The sequence below is a fragment of the Tenrec ecaudatus genome, chromosome 13 (genome assembly GCF_050624435.1).
Source record: "Tenrec ecaudatus isolate mTenEca1 chromosome 13, mTenEca1.hap1, whole genome shotgun sequence".
In the NCBI taxonomy this organism is placed as follows: Eukaryota; Metazoa; Chordata; class Mammalia; order Afrosoricida; family Tenrecidae; genus Tenrec; species Tenrec ecaudatus.
This window is the reverse complement of record NC_134542.1, coordinates 73,052,091-73,077,471: the sequence shown is the minus strand read 5'-3', so window position 1 is coordinate 73,077,471 and position 25,381 is coordinate 73,052,091. Positions and strand designations below refer to the sequence as shown.

Below are 25,381 nucleotides of genomic sequence, written 5' to 3'. Positions count from 1 at the left end.
TGAATGTAACTATGTCTAGTCTTATGCATACAAAACACATAAAGGTCGCCTTACTCAGGACACTACTTTCTTCATACTGTAAACATTCCTTCCCTACACCTGGACATTTCCATAGTCTTTGGTATTACTAATTATTGTGCTTTGAAACAGAAACTTAAGGGATTTCTGTAGCAATACTATGTCGATATTTTAAGATATAAATAAGAAAAATGCACTTGGAATAAGTTACAGTTAGCTGCTTTGCATAATTTTCAAAAACGAAAACAAAAACTACAGTGTATGCCTAGTCACAGTTTTACGAGAAAGAATACCTCCTTTTCTACCTCCTTGGGTTTAAGGAACACTTAATCATTTGGGCTAAAAGTCCATTTTTGGAGTGGATCTGATGGATTGCAGGACACTAAGTTTGGATGCTCCCCATTTGGTGAAAGGCACAGTTTTAGGAATGAATTGTATAGAAGTTGATCCTGAAATAAAAGGAAAAACAAAACAAAACAAAAAAACTTTAAATGTCAAGGCTCCTTGCTAAACTCACAAATATGAAAACTACTTTATTAGAAGCTAAAGGGTGGCTTGCGATCAAATACATATCATTCTTAACAATAAATCTCTCTAATATTAATTATAGCAGGATCTGGGTTTATAGTTTAAACACCATTTATACCATTACCATTCAATTCACACGCAATATTACAAAAAATTAAGGGAGTAGACAGAGCAAGCTTTCAATAAACCTTTCAAACAAGAACCATTCTATCTGTAGATCTTTAAATGGAAAATTCTTTAAAATACCATTAGTCCTTATGGTGCTCTGGTTGCAAAGCAAAAGAATTGCTATGCTTCAGTAGAGTACTAAAACATATACTTAAAGACAACTTGAGACAGAAGAGATCTTTCATGCGTTTTCTCAATTTTAGATTCACAAAAATATACTAAAGCAGACGAGGAATGACCTAGTCACCTTAGGTGATAAAAAGTCATTTCCCCCTCGCTACCCAAGAAAGAAAGGGGAAAAATACCATTACAAGAAGTAAAATACCCTCAAAAATCATAAAATATGATTATTAACAATTCTGTACTGATAGCAATAAACAGAACTCCAACCACCAATTACTTTGATTCTCAGAGCATTGAACGTGTAGAGATTTTAAACATTATGCACATACACATGGGAAGAGAAAGCTGGCAATGGTACACAAATTCTGGTGGGTAGTATGAATGTACTGTATTTCACACGTTTTCACCAATAAGCAATTTTGCTATTGTTACATAGGTTTCAGTCAAGTTCAATTCCTTCCCAAAGTAACCCACCCAGGTGACAGGGTAGAGCTGCCCCATGGGAGTCCCGCGGCCGATGGCACAACGCATCACCAGTTGGGCTGCTCACCCCAAACAAGGTCAACACTTAGAGGGCAGCCTGTCTGCGGGAGACAGAGGGGGTTTTCTAGTCCCATCTTGAGTCAACAGTCTCGGGAACCCACAAGAGAAGTCCCAGCCTGACTCCCACAGGGTCGCTAGCAGTCGGAACCTGCTCAGTGGCAGTGACAATGTAAACAAATAATCTCGGAGGGGGATCACCGGGTCTTTCTCCCATGCACCTGCTGGATGCCCTGGAAGCGCCAACTTTCTGTGAGCAGTCATGCTGTTAGCCAGGGGTGCCACCAGGGCTCCTCCGACAGCCATGAGAGCTGAATACAGGCTGACAGAAAGGGATGAATTGGTTTCCCCGAGGTACCTTCTGGATCTCCCAGATCTGCTCTGCGGCAGGAACTGTCCCGTGACCTTTGTAGGTGCATGTCCTCAGCTGAGCAGGACCTTGCGCAGCATGAACACACAATTCCTTCTGAATGTTATGCCGGATTTCATGCTGGGCAGAGTATTCGAAGTACTATGGAAGGAAAAATGCTGTCACTGAAAAAGCACCCTGTATCCTCTGTTGCAAAATAACAAGTCGTGTCTGCTCAACAAAATAAGACAATAGCGAGCAAACAAAAATAATAAAAGGAGACGTCAGACAGTGTAAGATATGGCAAAATAACAATAATTTCTAAATTATCAAGGGTTCCCAAGGGAGGGGGGAGCGGGGAGGGAGGGAAAACACGAGGAGCTGATACCAAGGGCTCAAGCAGAAAGCAAATGTTTTGAGAATGATGATGGCAACAAATGTACAAATGTGCTTGACACAATGGATGGATGGATGGATTGTGATAAGAGTTCTACGAGCCCCCAATAAAATGATTAATGAAATACAATAAAAATAAAATTTTAAAAAGACATCGTAGCCTTCCTTTAGTGCATTACTGAAATATAATGAAAAATGTATTTCTGCCCATCCTAGGAGTTAGAAACTATCAGGGAGGAGGGGGCCATGCTAGGTACTCCATAGACTGTGCCTGGAGAAGTTCTAGTCAGCACAGGTGTGTCTTCCTGTCCACGTGAATGCCGTCTCCCTTACCCACCCCGATGGCATTTTCACCTAAGTAGGCACTAGGGAGTCCTGTCCAAACCTCCATCTCCTCCCCTTCAACATGCATAATACCTCTGAACCCATAAGGTTATAAAGGTAAAATTAATAATACATGATAAGCCCTAGAACAATGACCAGCAAATGTGGTAAATAATAAATTTTAGTTATTGTTACTATTATTGCTTCTCTCTCTCTATCCCCTAAACCTATATTTAGTAACATTTTAATTTTATCTGAAATGCTACCATCTCGTCGATGCCGACTACAGTGTCCTCGCTCCTTATCCAGACCCCACCCCCCTAACTCCCACTTGGTTCCGTTTCTGCTCCAGGGCCTGTGATCCACTTTGCCGCCAGTCATCCCTATACAGCACTGGCCTGACACGACGGTCCTCTCCTTCCTCGGTTTACATGTCAGTGTCTGACTGGCACGTGGACGCTTTCCGTTCTTATCATACGTCAACGATTGTCTCAATGATATACTGTCTTCCCTCCACACGATTTAACCAAAGTAGAACATGCGCATTCTTAACGATAAGACTGCTCTCTTGAGCTCTGCCTGCAACACCCGTCTGACTCTCTCTCTCTCTCTCTCTCTCTGCGGAACTGTTTTTCATCCCTCAAGGGGATTTGGTTTCCCTATTTGGTTTTCCTTGAATGTCTCCAACAGCAGGAAATTACCCCCTCTAAGAAGCGCCCACACCACACTGAAGATCAATTCTGTGAGGATTGCATGTGTGGCTGGAGGGCTTCCTCGTGAGACCCACGTCAGACAACAGAGCTACTAGCAACATTCATTACCAATGAAATCCTTAGTCAGACTGGTATTCTCAAGACAAAATTGACCTCCTTGATTTTCAGTAATGGAATAAGGAGCATTTATACTACTAGTTAACAAGACCTGATTCTGGGCTGGGCAGGCACGAGGGCAAGCACTCCACTGAAGTCAGCTGACTTGACAGAGCAATGGATCTTGAATTTATGTCCCCGGGCTTTAGTTTCATGCCTCTTTTACTGTTCTCACAAAAACAACTTGACTGGCCTTCTTTTTTCATGTTTATTGGAGTTGGGCGAAGGTTTACATAACAAATCAATTTTCCATTCAATATTTCAAATACAGTCATTGCAACTTCCCCGATGTATCATCATCTATCCCACTTGTTCCTGTGTCTCTTGTTTCTATTCCTCCTGCCTTTATAACCCATCTGAACCTTCTCCTTGGGCAAATTCTGTCCTCTGGATCTCATTCAGTTGGTTATTCTAAGGAGTGGGTACCCCCCCACCCCTAGCGTTACTGTTCCCCATGTAGATCAACTGCTCGGCTAAAGATGGGTCCAAGGGACTGCATTCACTTACAGACTTAAAGGGTGACAAAAAGAGGCCCAGTTTCAGGTAATCCATCAGTCCTCATCTGACGAAATTCTGGGCTTATTTATTTCTTTTAAGATTTTGAGTTATGTTCTACCTTTTCCCTCCTCCTCTACCTAGGACCTTCTAATGTGATCTCTTTTGGGGGCGTTGGCAGTGGTGGACTGGCACCATCTTGCTCTTCTGGTCTTGGGTCACAGAAACAGGTTTTTGTTGGAGACTCAAGACACTAAACTTCATGATTTACTTTAAATGTGGTATTGATTAAAACAATTTTAAGAAAACAAAATGAAGCCAGTGGGGCCGTATTAGGATGCTAGGACTCAGAACCACCTTTTAAACGTATATACCAGGGAATAGGGGGCTTCGAAAATTCCTGGGAAAACAAAAAGATACTTGATTTTTCCCCCATAAACTGCTTGATGCCCCCTCATAGTACACTCCTGTTCAACCCCCTGCCCTCCCCACACACACCCGACGGCTTCTGTTGCACTGAGCCAAGTGTAAGTTCTTAAATATAGCCCACAGTCTTTCAGGAGCAGCTTCCTCAGAGTCTCTCTGAGATCATGCCTCACCCTTTCTGCACTGCTCCGCTCCTGGACACTCTTTCTGGCCACCCATGCCCTTACCTCTCGTCTGCTGTCCGTGCCCCTCCCTCCACCACGAAGATATTCTCCTGGAGCGTGCTGCTTCTCCCTACTCCACTGTACATTTCCCTTCAGAATATCATTTCCTGAACTCTGAAAACACACACACACACACACACACACACACACACACCGCACACAATCTCAACCACCTTGCTTCAAATTTTTTTCAGACTGAAATTACATGTTTCCCTTTTTCTTCTCCTTCACAAAGTTAGGGACTTCGATAGTCTCACTACTACCATGGTGCTATAACTACATTATACTATAAACAAGTTATCTGTTTAGAAGAATATGTGAAATTTTTCTCCATCTCCCCAAAGTTCTATAAAACAGCTACAGTCGGTAATTTTAAAATTATTTCAGAGGCAGAGAATGATACAAGTATCTTGGTGGCAGTGATTTTAAAATATGTTTAAAATACAACTTCTGCTCTTAAGAGGAAATACATGGAATGCTAGAGGAAGCGAGCATTATATGTACAAATATTAACATTTAATATCATTTTTACATAGGAAATTCTTCCCTTTGCATGCAGACTTAGTTTTCATTAGCACAGTCTCGAACTCACACCCATGGAGTCTGTCCTGCTTCATAGTGACCCCACAGAGGGCGGCTGGGGGTCTTGAATGATGCCAGGGCTTGGTGGCACAGTAGGTTACACAGTGCACTGCAACCCCCCAGGGCATCAGTTTGAAATAACCGGCTGCTCCGAGGGAGAAAGACAGGGCTTTCTTCTCCCATAAGGAGTGCCAGACTCAATGGCAGTGAGTTTGTTTTTGAGTGTAAAAAACAAGAGTCCTTTTATCTATCTATCTATCTATCTATCTATTTATTTATTTATATGGTTCTAACATCTAAGCCTAAAACCCACTGCCATTGAGTCAATTCCAACCCATACTCACTCTCACCGCTGTCATGTCAATTCCAACCCAGAGAGATGCTGTGGGACAATGCAGAGCCACCCCCTGTGGGTTTCCAAAGCTGCAAAGCTTTATGGGAGCAAAACCCTTACTGTTCTCCCATGATGGACAGAGGGGGTTCGAACTTCTCACCTTATGGTTAGAAGTCCAACTAGCAACCCACTACCCTACCAGGGCTCCATCCCAACTCATAGCAACCCTATATAGAGTTTCCCAAGCTGTCAATCCTGACACAAGTAGGCAGCCTCATCTCTCCCCTGGAGCAGCTCGTGGGTTGGGACTGTTGCCCCTGGACCTAGCAGCCCAAAATGTAACAAATGATTTCACCACATCTCCTTGGGAATCAGGAGCACACAGTTTACATGTTTAACATTGTGAAAACCCCTCCACATATGCCATAAAAAACAAAACCAAACTCACTTCCACTGAGTTGATGCCACTCACAGCGACCCTAGAGGACAGGATGGAACTGTCTCTGTGGGTTTCTGAGATTGCAACTCTCTACGGGAGTAGAAAGTCCCATCTTTCTCCCACAGAGCCGCCATTGACCTGTTGACCTTGGGATCCCAGACCAATGAATAACCACTAGCTTTGAGAAAAGACACATGCCAGCACCTCTCCTAAGTACACACACCCTGCATTCAGTTCTCATTTCTACTAACTCCTAATTATCTTTAACATAATAATAAGTTTAGGTGTCATCTTCCCCAGGAAAAGGTATGGACACATAATCTAAGGAAGGTGTCCACAAATAAGAGGAGATGCAAAAAAAAAAAAAAGAATTTAAATATTTTTACAAAACAAACGTATCCCCTTCTAAATACTCTCCATTACACAATAAATTTGTAAAATCTGCTATTCCATTCTTGGAAACATTTTTCAAACTCATCTGTTAGGACGGCTACCAGCACCTCCTTCAGTTTTTTTCTTCACCTCTTCGACTTGGTCAAATTGCTCTCCTTTCCTGACTCTGCATTCGCAGCAACTAAAAGAAGCCGCACAGAAGCGAGGTCAGGTGAGCCTGGTGCGTGGGGCAAGAGAGGCATGCTGTTTTTTGCCAAAAACTGGTGCACTGAGAGGGCTGCATGAGCAGTTTCGTTGTCGTGGTGGCAAATCCAGACCCTTGTCTGCCACAAACCAGGCCTTTTTTGTTGCACACTGTTACGCAGTCTTTTCAGAACCTCTAAATAGAAAGCTTGATTAGCAGTCTGACCTGGGGGAACCAACTCCAAATGCACTGCAAGGAGACATGTTTGTCTGCTCGGGAAGTTGACAGACGTCCTGAACAAGGTCTGTCATCGATCGGCATTGCACCTCTTTTGAAATAAGAAAACCACTCGTGCCCTTGAGTTTCCCCAAGGTGCTGTCCTTGTCAGCTGTGCACAACATCACAACCGTTTCTGCCACATTTTGCCTGAGCAGGAAACAAGATATCACAGCCTCACACTGTTCTCTTAAATTGGTCATCACACACACAAAAAAAACGAGATTCGAGCAAAATTGTTTTTGACGAAAAAATTTACTGTGACCAGAGACAACCTGCCCAGGTCACGTCACTGGGTTCACTAACTCAGAGCCAGTTTCTGGGTGTTCGCCTAGCAGGAAAAATGTGTACTACAAAGCTCTGCTCTTCCCAGCAGAATTCTGGGTTGTTTGGGGGTACCCCCTAGTATATGCTGAGACACTCAAAATACTTTAGTTCAAACCTTATCATACTATCACTTTCCATTTTAAAACCTGGTTTTCGAGCAGGAAATTGTTAGGACCCAGCGGAGCACTGGCACGGAGGAATCACTCAGTGAATGTGTTAAGTGAACAAATTTATACTCTGGGCATAAACTGATTTGTCAAAAGGGAGGAAGTTAAAAGAGAAAATTTAACATGTTCTCTACATGTAGCCAGTTGCGACTAAGGGGGCTTCGAATCCTGGTAACCCCACGCGTGGCAAAGAAGAACTGTGATTCATATCGTTCTCCTTACCACACTTCTCAGAATCAGATCACCAGGCCTTCAGCCAAGGTGACCTCAATGTCAGCCTTTTAGTCAGCAGGCAAACTCAATCACCATCCACGCCACCCAAAGATTCCATGGTCAGCCAAGTTGGTAACATTTTACACTTGACTGCTATTTGGCACACCAGTCAAAGAATGACAATAAATCAGGGATATCAGTAATCGATGAATATCAAGAAAACTCCTTTTGTAAAAGAAGACGCTGAGAGAACCCGACTGGAAAGAAGTAATAACTGGTCGCTCCACTCTTCTGATGTTACCACTGGGTGTAATCAGATGCCAAATCCAGTCACACGTGGCCTTTGCGCAAGCTTTTGCGACATCACCGTGCCAATCGTTGCACAAACGTCAAAAAGCCCGTTGCCCACAGATCCTCTTTATACATTTTTCAAATGCCAATATTCCATTGCTTTCTCATATGCTTTTCTACTGAATGTACAAGCAATTTCTGATTGCATTCTATTCATCTAGAGTAAAAGACCAAAGAGGGCACAGTAGACCCTTCATATCAGTGGCCAAACTTTGTCTGCGAACACTTTTGTATGCCAGCTTAGCTGCCTGTCACCCCATTAGAAAGCAGAGGACTTACTTGTGTTTGCAAGGACTAATCAGATGGGTGGGTTCTGAACCCAGTGCTTACCTGGTTCCCCCCAAGTCCATGGCACGTGTACATAATCAATGGTTTGCTTCCTTGATTATTTTCTCCAACATCCAGACATAGATTCTGACCTAAATTTTTAATCTAAAGAAAAACACAAGTTACATTATGCATTTTTTTAAAATCTGCCCACTTTAAAAGTCCCTCAATGAATTTCAGCCAAGAAGTAGGGTTAGTGATTATAATAATGTAAGATCTCAGAAAACAATAAGCCAAAAGATATTTCGGCAATTTTCCCTGAACCACAAAATGTTTGTGGCAAGGAATGTGTCGAGTGAAAAAGGAACCTGAGAATACTCACATATCCAGAAATCACAGGATTAAGGTCTGGCACATACGCTTCTGGATAAATAGTGTTCAGATACCATGTAAAATTTTTACATTGAAGGCGGTGCTTTATTTCCAGTCTCTTTGAAAGATCACCAAATGATTTCTGGAGAGAGCAGAGGAAGGCAGGGAGTGCTTAATCAAACATGCACTGATATCACTGATATGGCACTTAAAACACTATCTTTCCTATTTATAGGTAAACCTTTTTAAGAATCAGAGCTAACAGTTTGGGTGTAGTATAGCACTGGCGAAACATACAACTTTCCTCTAGTTCTTTAATACTTCCTCCCTCACACTATCATGATCCCAATTCTACCTTACAAATCCAGCTAGACCAGAAGATGTACACAGATCAGAGTTGGAAATACAGGGAATCCAAGACAGATAAACCCCTCAGGACTAGTAATGAGAGTAGTGATATCAGAAGGGTAAGGGGAAGATGGGGTAGAAAGGGGGAACCAATCACAAGTGATCTACATATAACCCCCTCCCTGGGGGTCAGACAACAGAAAAGTGGATGAAGGTAGACATCAGACAGTGTAAGACATGACAAAATAATAATAATTTATAAATCATCAAGGTTTCGTGAGGGAGGGAAGGGAAAAAAATGAGGACTTGATACTAAGGGCTCAAGTAGAAAACAAATGTTTTGAGAATGATGAGGGCAATAAATGGACAAATGTGTGTGACACAATAGATGTATGGATGGATTGTGATAAGAGTTGTGTGAGCCCCCAATAAAATGATTAATAAAAAAAAGAAGAATCAGAGGTAAATTGCAAGATGGAACTCAATTGCAATCACCATTCAGACATGCCAAACTGTCCATTTTATTCTTCATTCCTACCATAAGCTGCTGTAGAAAAGGAATGGGGGTGGGAGCACCCAAATTTTACCCAAACCAAACCAAACACCAACTGTTACCAGGCTGATTCCGACCCAGAGAAACACTCCATAGGGTTTCTGAGACGATGAAGCCTTAAGGGAACGGACCACCTCATCTTTCTCTCGCAGAGCAGCTGGTGGGTCTGAACTGCTGACCGTGAGGTGAGGAACCCAATGCCTAACCCAGAGTGCTATCAGGGGCCCTAAAAGTGTATCCACTGATCTGTGTGGTGTGAGAAAGCTGGGATATATAAACAGTGTCAATATCTGAAACAATTTATTGCTTGGCTCCAGTCAAGACCACACAAAAAATAACACAGTTGGAAATGATCTGTTTAGTTCAACAGTGGTCTTGCCTAATAATATACCCAGAAAGGGGGCATTTTTGAGCAAAATGAATTTCATTTCCCCCTCCTTTATGGGATTAAGAAGACATTTGTTTTTAAAAGGAGTATTATTGGACTAAAATGGTATGTGACCAATAGGCAAATTGTCAGAGGAGAATTCATTTGTTGGCTAGATTTAGGATAGAGTCGAGCTGCCCCAGAAGGCGCCCCACATTGTAACCTTTACAGAAGCAGGCAGCAGACTACTCTCGCCTCTTGCAAGGTGAGGCTGGTGGGTTCACACCACTAACCTTTCAATGAACAGCCTACCGCTTAATCGCCAGGGCTTTTTATAAAAAGGTAAATATGCAAGCTTATCTGCTCAACTAAGGAAAATATTATCTTATGCCAACTCCAATGTCATGAGCCAAGGTCTTTTAGAGAACAGTGTGAGGCTCTAGCAATTTCTCTGGCCAGCCTAGGCCTTTTATGAGTACTGGGTAGGCCTGTCTAACTTGCGGTGGCAAAGAAAGGCTTCCTGACTCATTAACCCTGTGGATGACAAGCCGGGCATGGGCTGGCTTCTTGGAGTACCCATGTGTGCCTGCCTGGCCATAATCTTGCTTTGGCAGGCTGGGGGAACAAAGACTTCAATCTAATCCGCCAGTGTTCAGATTTCGCATACTACTGACATGACACTGGGCAGCAGAAACAACAATGAAAAGGTGAAACCAGATCTTTCTTTACCACAACAGTCAAAATATTGATATCCTGGATCCACAAGAAACACTCCTCAAATTAGCACTGTTTCCTACCAGGAGTTCCGACGCCACTCACTGAAGCATGTCATTAAGTTGACTGTACTGATTATCAACTGTCAATCTTAAGCTTGGTTGGAACTTGGTTCTATTCAATTGAGCATCAAGATGTACGGCAGGTCAGTAACAGCAGCACCGTACACTGGATGGCACGTATCACTCTCCTAGTTCACAGCTACCTGGAGAGACAGGCCAGCCAGGTAGCCTGTCTCTGAAGACAGGGAAGGAGAGTAAAGCGTGACAAGCATACACACCACGTCTGCTCCATGAAGCTGTATCTTCATGTCGAGTCTGCCCGGGGCTTTGTCAAGGTAGCACCCTCAGTGAATAGTAGCGGCCAAACGTGGAAAGAAAAGGCTTCAGCATTCCTGGTTCACATTCTCCTGTCACTCTTCTCTCCCCCCCAATTCAAAAGGGCACTTTATCTATGTCTTATAGATGAGTTAATTATATGTCCCAAAACCATTATCAATAGGTACCACTCAACCTCATTTTAAAATTTTGAGTAAAATATTGAATTAAGTCATTTTAGAAAAACAAAGTTCCTTCCATGCTAAAAGGAACATCAATTAGAATATCTGCATTGTTAAAAAGCAGCCCGCTTATGTAATAATTCCTTTCATTAAATGATAAACCTGAAGGAGGCATATTTTTCAAGAGTTCAAGTTAAAAAAAAAAAAAACAAAAACCAGCACCCCACCCCACCAAATTAGTTTTCTATGATTTCTATTTGAGATTTAAATGAACAACAGGACACATAAACTTAGTATACATACTTAAGTAACTAACTTACTTGGCTAAGGAAATCGGGTAGGACAGTGGGTATGCGCTGGCCTGCCAAATACAAGGTCAGCAGTTTGAAACCACCCCGGCCACTCTGCAGGAGTCCGAGGAGGCTTCTCTATGAAGAGAGCTCCCGTCTCGGACACTCGCGGGGCCTTCTCCCCTTTGCTCTGGGGTCACAATGAGGCCGCATCGGCTCCGGGCGGGGAGAGTTATGTTTCTTGGGCTGCTTGGCTGGTTGGTTGGTTTGAACTTACTTGTTTGACAATTTTTGCCGCATCTGTGTTTCTCCTATAAAATATTTCCTTGTATTCGTCCATCCAGACTTCGGCGAGGCGGACTTGGTTGCGGGCAATCACCTGAGTGCCTTTTGGAAAGGTGTGCGGGCTTTTGCTGCGAAAAACATGTCCAACAACAGAGCAAGGCATAATCTCCAACTGCCCACCACATTGCCACACCTGACAATTAATGATATGTGTTTAAATCCACAGTACTGCAGAAAGGTCACAGTGTTGCATTTAAGTGTACCACTACGGCTTTAATTACAACAGTGAAAACATGGTTTGTAACTTCACCAACAATAACTGCCCCCTCAAAGTTCAACAGAGGCACTTACATATAAACTTTTTTAAAAAATTAAACTACCCAAACACTAGAGACAACAAAAGCTCATATTTGGGGGAAGAAAGGTAACAAAAGTGTTTCCAGACAACTTATACGAACGAATTCCAAAATGTCTCCTTTTGCAAACAATGGTGGAAGCATTCTAATTGCACAGGAGACTAAGGGCTCTTCTGGCTTTGACGTCCCTCTTCTTTCCCTGCAAGTAGTCACTCCCTGTGTCTTTCTTCTAGTAGGTTAACCAGCAGTCTGAGGACCATGAACCAGCATCTACCAACTCCGCAAACATGGAATTGTATCATCAACAACTCCAGACCGGCAGGACGCCAACAGTGTGCTCAAGTGACCCTAAGCAGCAGTTGGTCTTTATAAAGTAACACACCCCTATTAAACACAGAGCTTCAAAAGAAACCAAACCCTATGTGCAATAGCTTTCAATAAAATGGCAAATCATGAAATCAATACTTTTCTACTTAAATCTCTTGATAATTGGTTGGCCTTGACAGAAATAAACACAAAGTTAAAAAAAATCTGAAATGCGCTCCTTGTGGAGGCTTCCGAGGGGTATTTAAATAATAAGAGTCTGAAATGAGGTCATGGCTAATGGCACATACTAGTGTTAGGGAAAGCAATCATATTCTCTCGCCTTTCCCCACCTTTTAAACATACACGAAAACTTAGTGATGTGCTCAAATTAACAAACTGGGTGGGATACAAATGTGCTGGGTGTTGGGAACCCAAAACAAGTAGGAAAAGACCCCAGCCCTAACGGGGTTCAAGCTCAGCTAAGATAATCACTGCCAAGACGTATGCATTCAGGAACCGGAGCCAAACTTACATCTTCTAACGCCTAACCCACCCCGTTTTCCACCACATTCCAATCTAAGGTATGAAAAATGAACTATAAATTGCAGGAAAACGAACTCATGAAATCAAATAAATGAGGTACATGTGGAGACCATCCAAAACCTCCGTTTTGTTTCTCATATTAACTTTTAATGTGTATGAAGAAAAACCACCTCATTTAATTCAAAGGGCTAAGCCCAATGTCCTTAAAAATTATACATAAATGTTTTTCCATTCTGACTCCCTTGATAATCAACTCATTTCCTGAAGCACTGGACTTAATGATATTTATCCTGGCTGGAATTCAGTAACTACAAGTGCATTAATTGGGGTTATTGCCTAGACACAGTTTAACGGATTCCTCTTTTTACACGGGCAATGACTAATAAATATTCTAAGTTACACTTTAAAAGAAGAGTATCTTTCTTGCAAACTTCCCAGCAACTACATTTTAGAAGAGACAGAAAGTAACTACTGCCCACATGCATTTTAATCGGTATCAACCAATCAGAACACAGTATATTTCACCAGTTAATGTATATGCTGTATATAATCTCCATAAACTTACTCGGAAAGACATTTCTATATTTTCACCTCCCCAGATTTCCATTTCTTCATCATACGTTCCAATATATTCAAAATAGGCTTTTGATATGGAAAAAAGACCTCCTGCAAAAGTGGGTGTTCTGAAAAATAATCCATTGTCAAAAAATAAAACAGCACGAAGAGCAAGTGAATCAATCTGCAAGCAAATTAATCAGCTATCACCCTTGTAAAGCTTTTCATGTAGGTCAACAAAACTAACACTGTCATTTTCAAAGTCAAGTTTTGGTCGGGGGAATACACACACACATACACTTTTAAGTGTTTTCTCCCAGCAAACCATAATTACTGATTCACTTTTCCCAATCGAGCTTAAATAGACACAAAGAGCGGAAAGCCTAAGACATCACTAACTTGCACTTCCCACTCCAGGCCATGTGTGTGAGTACCTAAGCAAATGACTTTTGTATTCCTTACATACAGAGAGTGGGTGTTACTTCCTTGGCAGGGCTTACCTCATAGGCAAGTGCTGTGAAAGCAACCGGTGCATACATATTCAAACAACCCCACACCCCGTGGGGTGCAAATGCTGAGACTTTGAGAACAATCATCTTACTTAATTGGGTAGGTTTCATCTTTCCGTCTCTGCTTCTCGTGATCAGGAAGTGATTCCCAGCCAAAGGAAAGGCTCCAGTCAAAGTTTCCACGGTTATGGTTACTTCCGTAGGGAGAAGGCTTGTTGAATTCAAAAGTATTAAGATCTATGGATGCAATATCTGGACTCACAACAGCCGTGTAGTTCTCCGCTATTCTGGCCAACAAAGGCTCTAACCAACCATAGAAGCATTCACCTACAGAAAAGCAGTTTCAATTAGCTTAGTTTTTAAAAACTGAGGGTTTGTTTGTTGGCTTTGCTTTTTTGTGTGGGGAAGCAGAGGATCAGCTTACAGAGAATAACAATACCAAAGTCATGTGTGCTTCAAATATTAATACATGGAAACTGTGTGTGTGTGTGTGTGTGTGTGTGTGTGTGAGAGAGAGCGAGAGAGAGACAGACAGACAGACAGACAGAGAGAGAATGAAAGTGAAATGAAAAAGGTAAAGATTTTGTGTATGTTAGGAAAAAAACCTAAATAGAAGACTTTTTGCCCCATAAAAGAAGTAATACTGCTAAATTCAGGATTCAGCTCATGTGTTTTGCCTTAAAAATGGGCTATGAACAAAGAAAGGTAACTGTGCTGGTCAAAATCAACTCACCCATAAAAGATCTGTATTCTGGTTTATTAAACTTGTATCCTTGAGTAAGATACAGCCACTGAAATACTAGTTTTTCTGATGGGCTCTTCTTAGAAACGAGTCTGAATTTTTGAAGAATTAGAGAAGGAGGAAGACTCAAAGCTGCCCGGTTCCTAAAAGGAAAGAGGTGGAGCCAAGAAGCCCTGTGCACCTTTAAGTCTGGACACAGGATCAGCTGCGTCTGACATAATTCACAGTGAATTCAGAGATGCTGAGAGGGTTCCCTGCTGAGCAGAGATTGGCAGTCAGGTTTTAGGGGGAACCAAACACTACCTACCCACAATCAGGCACATTTGCCTGGCGGGGAAGATTAGTAGGCCTGAGATAATTTTCATTTGGGAGTGGAATTATTAGAAAATGGGCTGTTTCCTTTTATTTAAAGGTTTTTCCTGCTTATCTTTAGACGCTCTTCATTTTTAAGCTGTCTGCTATTAATAGAGGGCTTGATGTGAAAGCTCTAAATTACTCAGGCAAATCTACAAGTCCTTCTGTAACAATGAGAACATGCTCAAAACCATAACCGAAAACCAAGCCATTTCAAAGCTAAAAACTCAAATAGGAACAATAAACCCCACTAATCGTATAGCTCAAAGGATTGGGTGATCTATTCTGCTATTTAACATTAACATCAAACACTGCTCCTAAAAATCCTTTCTAAAAGCTTTATTTGAAAACACTGACACAAGAGGAGCTGGGGTAGTTAAGATTTTGGTCTGCTAGCCCCTAAGGTCAGCAGTTTTAAACTGCCCAGATGCTCCATGGGAGAAATATGAGACTTTCTACTCCTGTCAAGGCTTCCAGTCTTGGAGGGGGATGGGAGTAAATAATGAAGGCTGGAAGGGGAGGGCGCACCTGAGCTGTGACTGGACAGCTCACTCGAGGGGCGAATTAAACACAGAGGAAAGGCGTGCTCTAGGATGGATGAGGTGCTGATTATACAATTCCCCCTTGATATGTTTGAATAACTGAACTATTCAATTCTGTGATGTGTAAAAATTATGTACCAACTAAACTTGGCGGGGAAAAGAGTCACAGTCTTGGAAGCCCACCGGGGCAGTCCTAGAGAGTCACTTTGAGTTCGAAGGACTAGATGGCAGGAGCTGAATTAAGTTGAAAACATTAACACACCAGGAAAAAAATTAAAATCCCACAAACAACAACAAAAGCAACAACAAGAAAAAAAATGTCAACCAGGTTCACAGAGGTTGGTGCCAAGAGTAGCCGGGGGTGGGGGTGGGCAATGGCTAAATTGGCAGAGGAGGAAGTTGGCAAATCCTTGAGAGGAACTAAGTTGAAGAAGGGATATTAAAAGTTTCAGTACACGGGCAAATTAAAGCACTGAGCTGATTATATTGAAACTGCCTTTATTTAAGTGTAAGATCGACGAGATAGAAGTGTAAGAGACAGGAAAGGAAGGAGGCAGGGAGAGAGAGAGAGATTGAGAGAGAGAGAAAACACGAATTTTTGAAGAAACCCCAGCTAAGCATAATGCCCAGGGGCAGCTAGTAGCTGAAAGATATTCAAGATGAGGAATATTAAAAACATGAACAAGCAGAGCTATTTCCCTGCTTGGGCTCTGGTTGCTAAAATCACCAGCTGGAGACGATGTTGAAGAAAATACAATTACTTAAAGAAAAGGCACCCTTGCTTTCAGCAGGAGGGAAGGGAAATGCTACAATGATGTCTATGCATACATACTTACAATGAGCGTCTAAAAATGTGAGCGTTTCCGCTGTGGCCACTGTTGCCCCTAGCAACCGTGCAGTGATCAGACCTTTCCTTTCCTTTTGTCTCACGACTTTCACGATGGAAAACTGTTTTATATAGGTTTCTAGTTTCCCGTGCAAGTATTCTGTAAGGAATAGGGGAAAAAAATCAGTATCCACTCTCCTAAATGTACTTTTGTTTTTACCTGATGAAAGATCATCAAGAAGTGGCAGAGCAGTGACTCTCCTCCATTCATAATCTAGTGACACAAACTCTGCCATTAAAATAAAAGTTCGGTCTTTATTTTACCTCTTCACTGGGCAAGGGGGTGCTATTAAGGTAAGGCAAATCTTCCCTTCTGAACTAACCATCACACATACCATTGTACAGTATGCTTACCCTGCATCCTTTCACAAGATGTGTATCAGTACACACCTTGTACCCCAAGGGTTTAGAAGATGACCCATTTACAGGTCTGAGAACATTAAGAAAGGGGTGAAAGAAATCAAATCTGGCCAAAAACATGTTTATCAATTTTACAACATTGGCATTTAAGTCTAGAAATTTTAGAAACAAGTTACAAATATCAAAACGTTTCTCTGAGATCTACGTAGTGATTGAAATACTTTGAGACTACAATGCTGACAGGAAGGTGGGTAGAAAGTCCAGGAGTATATCAGTTTGGGGATAGTTTTACAAGGAGTAGAAATTATGCAGAAGTTCTGGAAGCTTGTGACAGAATTATTTTTTTCCTCAGTTAAAAGTTGAGAGAAGGAATGTATAAGTGAGTGAATTTTAAATCAGGCAAAATTTTTGTAAGGCGTGTGCAATTTTAGATTTACGATACTCCAATCTGGGTGTGATACAGAATGAGCAAAATGGAAGCAGCAGGCGAAGGGAAGACATGTCAAGTGCCGTTCCTGTTTCTGACGAGCATCTCGAGTCTGCCTTGTCACCACGCACTTCCCGATTCCTTGTCCAGTGGCGCACAGAGGCGGGGCTCCAGCAAAACCAGGACCTAAACCTGCTGGCTCAGCATAAGGTCAACTCTCCACACTCATCCTAAGCATCTCAAAATTCTCTGAAACACGAGAGGGATTATACTTTGTTTGCAACATGTCATCGTCAAGATGTTCTGCTTTTAAGAGACCTGTGAAATAAAACAAATGTCAAAGGTCTTGATGGGCATTGATTTTTTTTTAATGGAGCCACTATAGATTTCTTCGATAATCCCTCTTCCCTGGTGGAAAGTGTTTTACTGCTTTTGTTTTTTTACACGCAACTTCTGAACACTGTCTAATCTTGTACGGCTCCCAAATCTAGTCTTTGCTCAGAGTCCTCTTGAGTGAGAGGGCTAGAACGGAAATCCCACCCCTTGAGTCCAGCCATGGCATCAGTACAAGCCGTGCGACCCTGTGCAGGCTGTTTTACCCTTCTATGCCTCTGTTCATTATCTAGAGACTGGGGATCGGCAGGACCTCCCCTAGCCCCCAGTTGATTTCCAGGAGGCTGAAATGGGGCTACTCCACGAGTTAAAGCGTTTAAGACTAAGCCTGGTGCCTGAATTGGGCTCTGAAAATGTTGGTTTATCTTCTATGTTTTTCATGCTGACTTAATGTTTTTCATGGTGACTTGAATACCCACACATTTATTCTGTTTCACTCTAAGAAAGTTGAAATCAGGGCCGATAGATTTTATTTTCACAGGTTTCTTTATGGCACTTAGAGACACATTTTCCTCCACAGTGGTGACTCATCAGTCAAAGAGATGGCTTGTGCCTGATTCAATTAGACACATTACACTTAGATGCAAAGGTAATTCTGGCTATGAGTACAGCTCTGAAAGCATGGATGAGGATGATAAAGAATTGTCAAAATACTCAAAGCACTGAAACAAGTCTTTCTAATTCTCCTCACACATCCAAAGGCATACTTCAAGATAAGGCAAACAAAAGATATAACGTCTGGGGTCCTGGAGGCTTGAAGATAAACAGGCGGCTATCTAGCTGAGAAACAACAAAGCCCACATGGAAGAAGCACACCAGCTTATCCCGATATGATTACTGAAGACAAAGCGGGTGCATAAGCAAATGCAGTGAAGAAAGCTGATGGTGCCCGGCTATCAAAAGTTACAGCATCTGGGGTCCCATAGGCTGGAAGATAAACAAGTGGCCTCCACCTGAGAAACAACAAAGCCCACATGGCAGAAGCACACCAGCCTGGAGATCACAAGATGTTGAAGGGATCAGGTACCAGGTACCAGGTATCAAAACCCCCCAAAAAAGATAGCATTGTGAATGAGGGGGAGTGTAAAGTGGGGACCCAGGGCCCATCTGTGGGAAATTGAACATCCCCTTGCAGAAGGGCCACGGGGAGGAGCCAAGTCATTCAGGGTGCAGTGCAGCAATGATGAAACATATATGATTTTCCTCTAGTTCTTGAATACTTTCTCCCCCAACTATCATGATCCAAATTCTACCTTACAAATCCAGCTGGACTGGAGATTGTACACTGCTACAGATAGGAACTGAAAACTCAGGGAAGCCAGGACAGACAAACCCCTCAGGACCAGTGATGAGAGTGGCAATACTAGGTGAGTGGAGGGAAGGTGAGGGAGAAAGGGGGAAGAGATTATAAGGATCTACATATAACCTCCTCCCTGAGGGACGGACACCAGAGAAGTGGGTGGAGGGCAACTTCGGATGGTATAATATATGACAAAATAATAATAATTAATAAATTATCAAGGGTTCATGAGGGAGGGGTAACAGGGAGGGAGGGGAAAAATGAGGAGCTGATACCAAGGGCTCAAGTAGAAAGCAAATGTTTTGAGAATGATGATGGCAACAAATACACAAATGTGCTTGACACAATGGATGTGTGTGTGGATTGTGATAAGAGTTGTACGAGCCCCAATAAAAGGAGTTTTAAAAAATGATAAGACAAACAACACAAACACAAGGACCTTCAAGCAGTATCTCAGAGTAACACTACGGGACGAAAAGAGCAGAATGGTTACGTAAAATACACGTAGACTGCCACTCTCATTAAAAATAAAGTTTTGAAGAGAACAGAAACAGACTAATAACAATGTTAAAAGAAAACATCAGATTTCAAAACTGGATTGATGACAGTTTTGAAGATAAACAATGCTGCTCGTTACAGTGAGCAGGAAGAAAACATGGAAAGATGGAAAGGAAAGATGACAGGGGCCGAACCAGAGAGATTTCCAAGGACTGTCACCGTTGTTTCTGGTTTCCTTTAATGTTGCGTTGTGTTTGTGGGAGAGATAACGGAAGATTACTTCAACTGAGGGATTAGTGTGCCCTCGTTTGCCCCACTGCTGGGAAAGACAAAATAATCTGAAAGGAGTTTCAACAACCAAGGAAGAGGGAGCAATTTCTAAAGTATTTTCCCCTAAGATACATCATATGAACAGAGGTCAGAATTTAATAAAGTATCCCCTAAAACTCCAGGAACGGTGGCCCAATTCGATAGAAAGAACAAGAAGAAAGTACAGCGTGAACCATCAACAAATCAGTGACTTTACAGTGACAAAGTAGGCTGGGTAGGGATATCGGAGACTGCATCAGCCTCCTACGGTACGTAACGAATCCAGGGGACCTGAGCTACGCTACACTTCCCCATCTGGAGGCAGGCTCCATCTCTAGTTCAAAATTCTCTTGCAAGAAGCAACTTCATCCCACCTAGATGTTACTTAAGGATGCAACCTCGGTTCACTATGGATACTCCATTTGGAAACGTGAGATCATTTAGAATGGCCAGTTGAGATGATTAAATAAATCACGTTAATGATTTTATGTTTTATTCACTTAAGACAATTTCTGAAACCTGGAAACATCTTATAATCACATATAGTTGGTGACATTTCTCTTAGTAAGCAGTGCTTGGTCTTTTCGTTTCTCGGGCACCTGGAGCACCGTCAGTAACCCAGTGCTGACTCTCAGCCCATTCGGGAGCGGATTCTGTACCACTGGAACAATCGGTACAGGCTTAGTGCTTAAAGATAACTGCGATGCGGAAAGTTTAGCAAATTGGTTTTCTCGGATTAGCTTTGAGATTTCCATCTTAAATGTTGTGCAACTTAATGACTAATTTTTTCCTTACACTTTTAAATGGAAACACATAAAAGCACATAGCTAACTTTGTAAAGTGTTGAAAAATTTAAAGGAATCCCAATAAAACAGAATACGGTGTCTCTTTAGTGATTTCTAAGAACTCATTTATGACTTATTTATAATAAGCCTAGGAGTTTTGTATTATCTCCCTATTTCCTCAAAGTACAAGTGGACACTTCAGAGAAAGAGTGCATATTAATTTAAATGGGCTTTGGTTGGATGGTTGGTTATTTACAGATAGATGATAGATAGATAAATAGATAGAATAGGGTGAATGAGTGAGTGAGCTAGCTAGCTTTACAAGGGAGCTGTGGTGGTATAGTGATTTATGCAGTGAGCTGCTAACCAAAAGGTTAGTAGTTTGAAACCACCGACAGCTCCATAGGAGAAAGATAAGGCTTTCTACTCTCGTAGAGAGTTACAATTTTAAAAACACAACAGGGCAACTCTACCCAGTCCTACTGAATCGCAATGAACCAGAGGTGATTTGATGGCCAAGAGAGTGGTTTATCAGCTGGTTAGATCAAATGAAGCACTGCCCCATCTTCCAAGGACACGGAGACATGGAGCTGAGCGACCGGCTCTAGCTTCACAGCTAGGAGCAATTAGAGCTAGGACTGAAATCAAGGCAGCAGGACTCAAGCAAAAGCTCCAGTCTACGGCCCTACCCGCTGCGCTCACTGCACAACAAATGGCTCTTGTCGAGGGCTGCAAACCATGAAAATGGCGGCTCAGTCATTTCTTCTGTATCCTGTAATGCACGAACATGGGCACTCTTAGATTCCGCTTCCACCTGTCATACTTACCATCCAGGCTAACAGATCCCCTCTCGGGGCTGGACACAAATAGCACAACCTAACCAAATAGACTTTGGCCAACACCACCTGGACTTAGGGAGCAATTTATCTGGCATGAGATTACTTACCATCTACACTAGCATCATCCACCAAAATGATTTCCTTCAGCAGGATGGCCGGTGAAGAATAGAGCACACTGTGAACCGTCCTAAGCAGTGTGGACCATGCTTCATTATGGAACACTATTATGACACTGGTGGTAGGCAGAGAAGGGCACCGCTTAAATTTCTGCTCAATGCACCTAGAAGTCAAAGAAAGAGATACCATTACTGATTTTCTTATTTTATCTCACAGAAATTACCATTACTAAAATTCTCATTAACTTTCATCCCTTTGAAAATGACCTTAAAGTTATATAACTCTAGACAGATCAAAACAATTTATTTTACAAGTGGACCATTTATCCAACAATCATTTCCACTAATATGGATTATAACATATCAAATATTTTAAGCAATACAATGTTAAATATAAATAACACCCTGAAAAATGAGTCAGTTATAAGTGAGACAACATGCAAAACAGTAAATATTTCTATGTTTCAAAAAATACATTCTCCTCCTGTCTAGAAGAAATCATCTATTTTCTTATTTGTCGACTTTAAAAACTGTGTAATGTTAAGAAATGAATACTCATTCTCTTAGATATTCTGTTAAGCTATATTTTGCCAAGTGTATCACATCTGGCAAGTTCATTTAGTCAAATGTTAAATCTACACACAAACCAAAAAAAAGTAAAAGAAAATATCTATTTTTTATAATGATTCAATTCAGCAAATACTTGTGAGCACTTACCATTTTCCATGTGCTATAAAAAAGTCGCCACAATAAACTAAAAAATAATTTGAATAAGACTTGTGTTTAACTTTTTCCTTTAAAAAACTTATTTAGAAATTTAAAATTAAAAATCTACATACATGTTAAAAGTCACAAATAAACTTCGTGAAAATTGTAATAGAATGAGAAAAACAATGATCGAAAGAGAGCAGGTTGAATGTTGTGCTTTCTGCTCAAGATGCAGAATCTTAAAGCTTCTCTCACCCTCTGAAATGTTGATGGAAACCAGGAGAGAGTATAAGCAGTTCTTAAATAATCATTGGTGTTATATACTAGCTAGAAATATTAGTCATAAGTTAACCTTGAATTCATTTTACAAAATGTCTCTTTCAATAAAAATGACCTAACACCACTGAAATAGGGGTAGCCTTTGAGACTAGAGCCCCCAGGCTCCAGCCCATTATGTTTCTGTGATGATTGAATGATTCAATAAATTCCATTAAAAAATAATAAGCATGTTCAACTTTAAGTGTCCGTCACATGTCACTAAAGTAGTGCATTAAGGTAATTTGCCAAAGTGACTGTACGTTTCCAGTCAAACCTTTTGAAAAGGTTGGCGGATAGAAATATGCTTACGTGATCAGTCACGTGCACCAATGGTTTGTGGAGAAACTCGATTTGTATTCCCAATGAGCATGAAAAAGACTAATTCTTTAGAAAACATTCCTTCTTGACATACAAATAGGTTCATTAAGCCTTCCCCAACTCTACCCAGTTCTATGCTCTCCACGAGCGTGTGTACGTGTGTGAAGCTCTTAACGCGGTCAGTGACTTGTCAAGTTACTGAATGATGGACATTATGGAAAGGTATGGCAGCTTCTCAATGCTGTGTCAGCAAAGCAGATCAGCTTGAGCTAATACTGATAGTCGTGTCAAAGAACATGAAAATTATGTCTCTTGATTCGTGATATAGCTTACTCTTCAGTCAGGACCTCCCTAATATCAGTAAAGTATAATATTACCTTCAAATATTAATATAGGAAAGGAAGGGTGCCCTGTTAGAACAGTGTGCATATTTTACATTCTCATTCATTTCTTCATACTTAGATTTGAAAATTATGAGCAACTCAACCTATAAATTAGAATAAGAGAAACCTAACCTGTACAACGTCAACAGTAAAGGCCTCATATCGTTAGAGCAGGTATTCATGATCATACATCTAGAAAAACTAGAGTGAATCAATAGGACGAGGTTTATGAAAGTCCTCCTTGACAGGTTCACTGCCAAATGTGAGCCTGCTATCGCCAGAAAGTACATACAGAGGCATCGTTTGCTTACTGTTTGTCTTGGTGACAGGATAGAATAATTATATGATGGTTTATAAGTGCTGGGATAAATATTTAGCCATTTCAGTCCAAGTAGAGTGATTAAACATTACCTTACACAGAGCAAAATGGTTAACAAAGGACAAAAAGTCAGCTTCGTGGAAACTGGGGAGAATTCCTAATAAAAATACAATGTACTTGAGACAAATAATAAGGTAACTTAATAAAAAGGAATGCTGGCCTCTCAGTAGCTAAAGGGGAAACAGCACTTAAATATCCACACGCTCCAGAGACAGTAGCATCGTTGAAATACTAATTATAAAAATATTCTCCCCTTCAAACTCATGCAAAGCACAAGGCATTCTGATCTACAATTAGAGCGCAGAAATTAGCCACAAAGTCTGTGGCTTAATGAGTCTAGATAGCAACTTCTACTAGTTCTGAAGCCTTGGCGCATTCCTTAACTTTTTTATCCTAGAATCCTAGCAATTCCTAGAGAAACAATAACAGCTCCACCTCTTACATTTCCCACCACTACACTAAAGTCCCTCCTTCACAAATAAGAAGCCCAAAACATTCCCAGAGTATTTCTTCGTGCATCTAGAGAGATCAGATATGGAACTTTTTTAAGTTTGCTCATTTCTATGCAAGTAACTTTTCATATCTTCCATTGCCTTCGCCAGCATGGCTAAGGAATAAAGATAGCTAGCATGAGAAACAAAAAATAAACAAACAAGTCAATGGTACTTGCTGACTTCCCCCGTCAGAGTTGACTGAAGAATAAGCAACTTCCTTAGCTAATTAACCTGGGTGAACAAGTGTGAACTATGGATATTCTTCAACGTACTCAGGTGGCCGAGTGTCCGGTCCAAGGTCTCGGTGTAAAGAAATCCTGTCGCTCGCAAAAGCATTAAAGCAGTGCTTGGCTTCCCCGAGTTGCTTTTCTTTTAGCTCTTCAGCAGTTAACGTGGTTATCTTGAATGGTTTCCCAGAAGCACCTGGTGCATTAGAATCCTGAGGCGGACGGTCCAGAACAGGCTTTAATTCTGCTGCCGTATAATAACCTTGCAAACAAGGTCTCTGACCAGCATCGATGCTTTGCCTGATAGGCGCTCCTATCTGCATTTTTGGCATTGCGTCTTTAATATTGTTTACAGCTTCAAGCATTAAATCCAACATATTGTTTTTGTTTTTCATGTTCTTTTCCATCCTTGTTTCCTCTTTGGAATATTGAACATTCATTTCTCTTTGCATTAAAATCAAAAATATTATGAAGAAAGCAATTACAGCACCAAGCTTCCAGAACTTTTTATGGTAATGTCTCTTAAGATTTAATTTTACTAGTCGCCTTAAGTGAGCCATTCTGACATTAAAAGCTTGTCACTTGAGAAACAGCAGTTACAGTTTCTTCTGTTACTTATATTTTTTATCATAGATTTGCTGGCAAGAAGGCTTCTTTATATGGTAATATCTAGAAACAAAATGAGAGATGACATTAGCAGCTGTCCTATAGGCATGTCTCAATTCATTCACTCAGGCACCAAGTGAGCATGACCTATGGGCATTAGGCTCATTTGATTAACAAGAGTCCCGAGACGTTTTGCCCTCAAAGAAGCCACCCTTGCCGAAGCACAATTGGCATAACTAACTATAATCTACTGGTCTATGAAATATGAGGGGTTTCTCCTTAGCACAAAACACATTCGTTGTAAATGCTGGCTAATATCTACTGCATAATATGCATAATTTATTTTTTTGTAAATATATATTATAATTTGAAAAAATAGGTTATCTGATACTTGATAACCAAAGGACCAAAGGACTTCATTAATCTGACAAATAGAGTAAGTTGTGCATCACCAGCTGATGAGGGCATTGAAAAGGTTCATATTAAGTATACAGATAACATTTTTTTTTTAATGATTGACATTTGTGGAGTTGATTTCCATGCACGGCAACACCTCGATTGTCAGAATTGAGGTGTGCTCCACAGGGTTACAATGGCTGGGTTTTCACATGTAGAATGCCAGGGTAAGTACCACTGGGTAAATCCAA

The 25,381-nt window shown here is 41.2% G+C and overlaps 1 protein-coding gene across 1 annotated transcript; it reads right to left on the bottom strand.

Moving 5' to 3' along the window:
- Positions 1–273: 273 nt before the first annotated feature.
- GALNT3 (polypeptide N-acetylgalactosaminyltransferase 3) lies at positions 274–24,688 on the bottom strand. Its single transcript, XM_075529467.1, has 10 exons — positions 24,174–24,688; positions 21,293–21,465; positions 16,225–16,374; positions 13,843–14,077; positions 13,252–13,369; positions 11,474–11,674; positions 8,376–8,507; positions 8,057–8,158; positions 1,736–1,888; positions 274–467 (listed from the first exon to the last, which is right to left on the bottom strand). The coding sequence occupies exons 1-10, from the start codon at positions 24,686–24,688 to the stop codon at positions 345–347; spliced, it is 1,902 nt and encodes a 633-aa protein (XP_075385582.1). The 3' UTR covers positions 274–344.
- Positions 24,689–25,381: the final 693 nt, after the last annotated feature.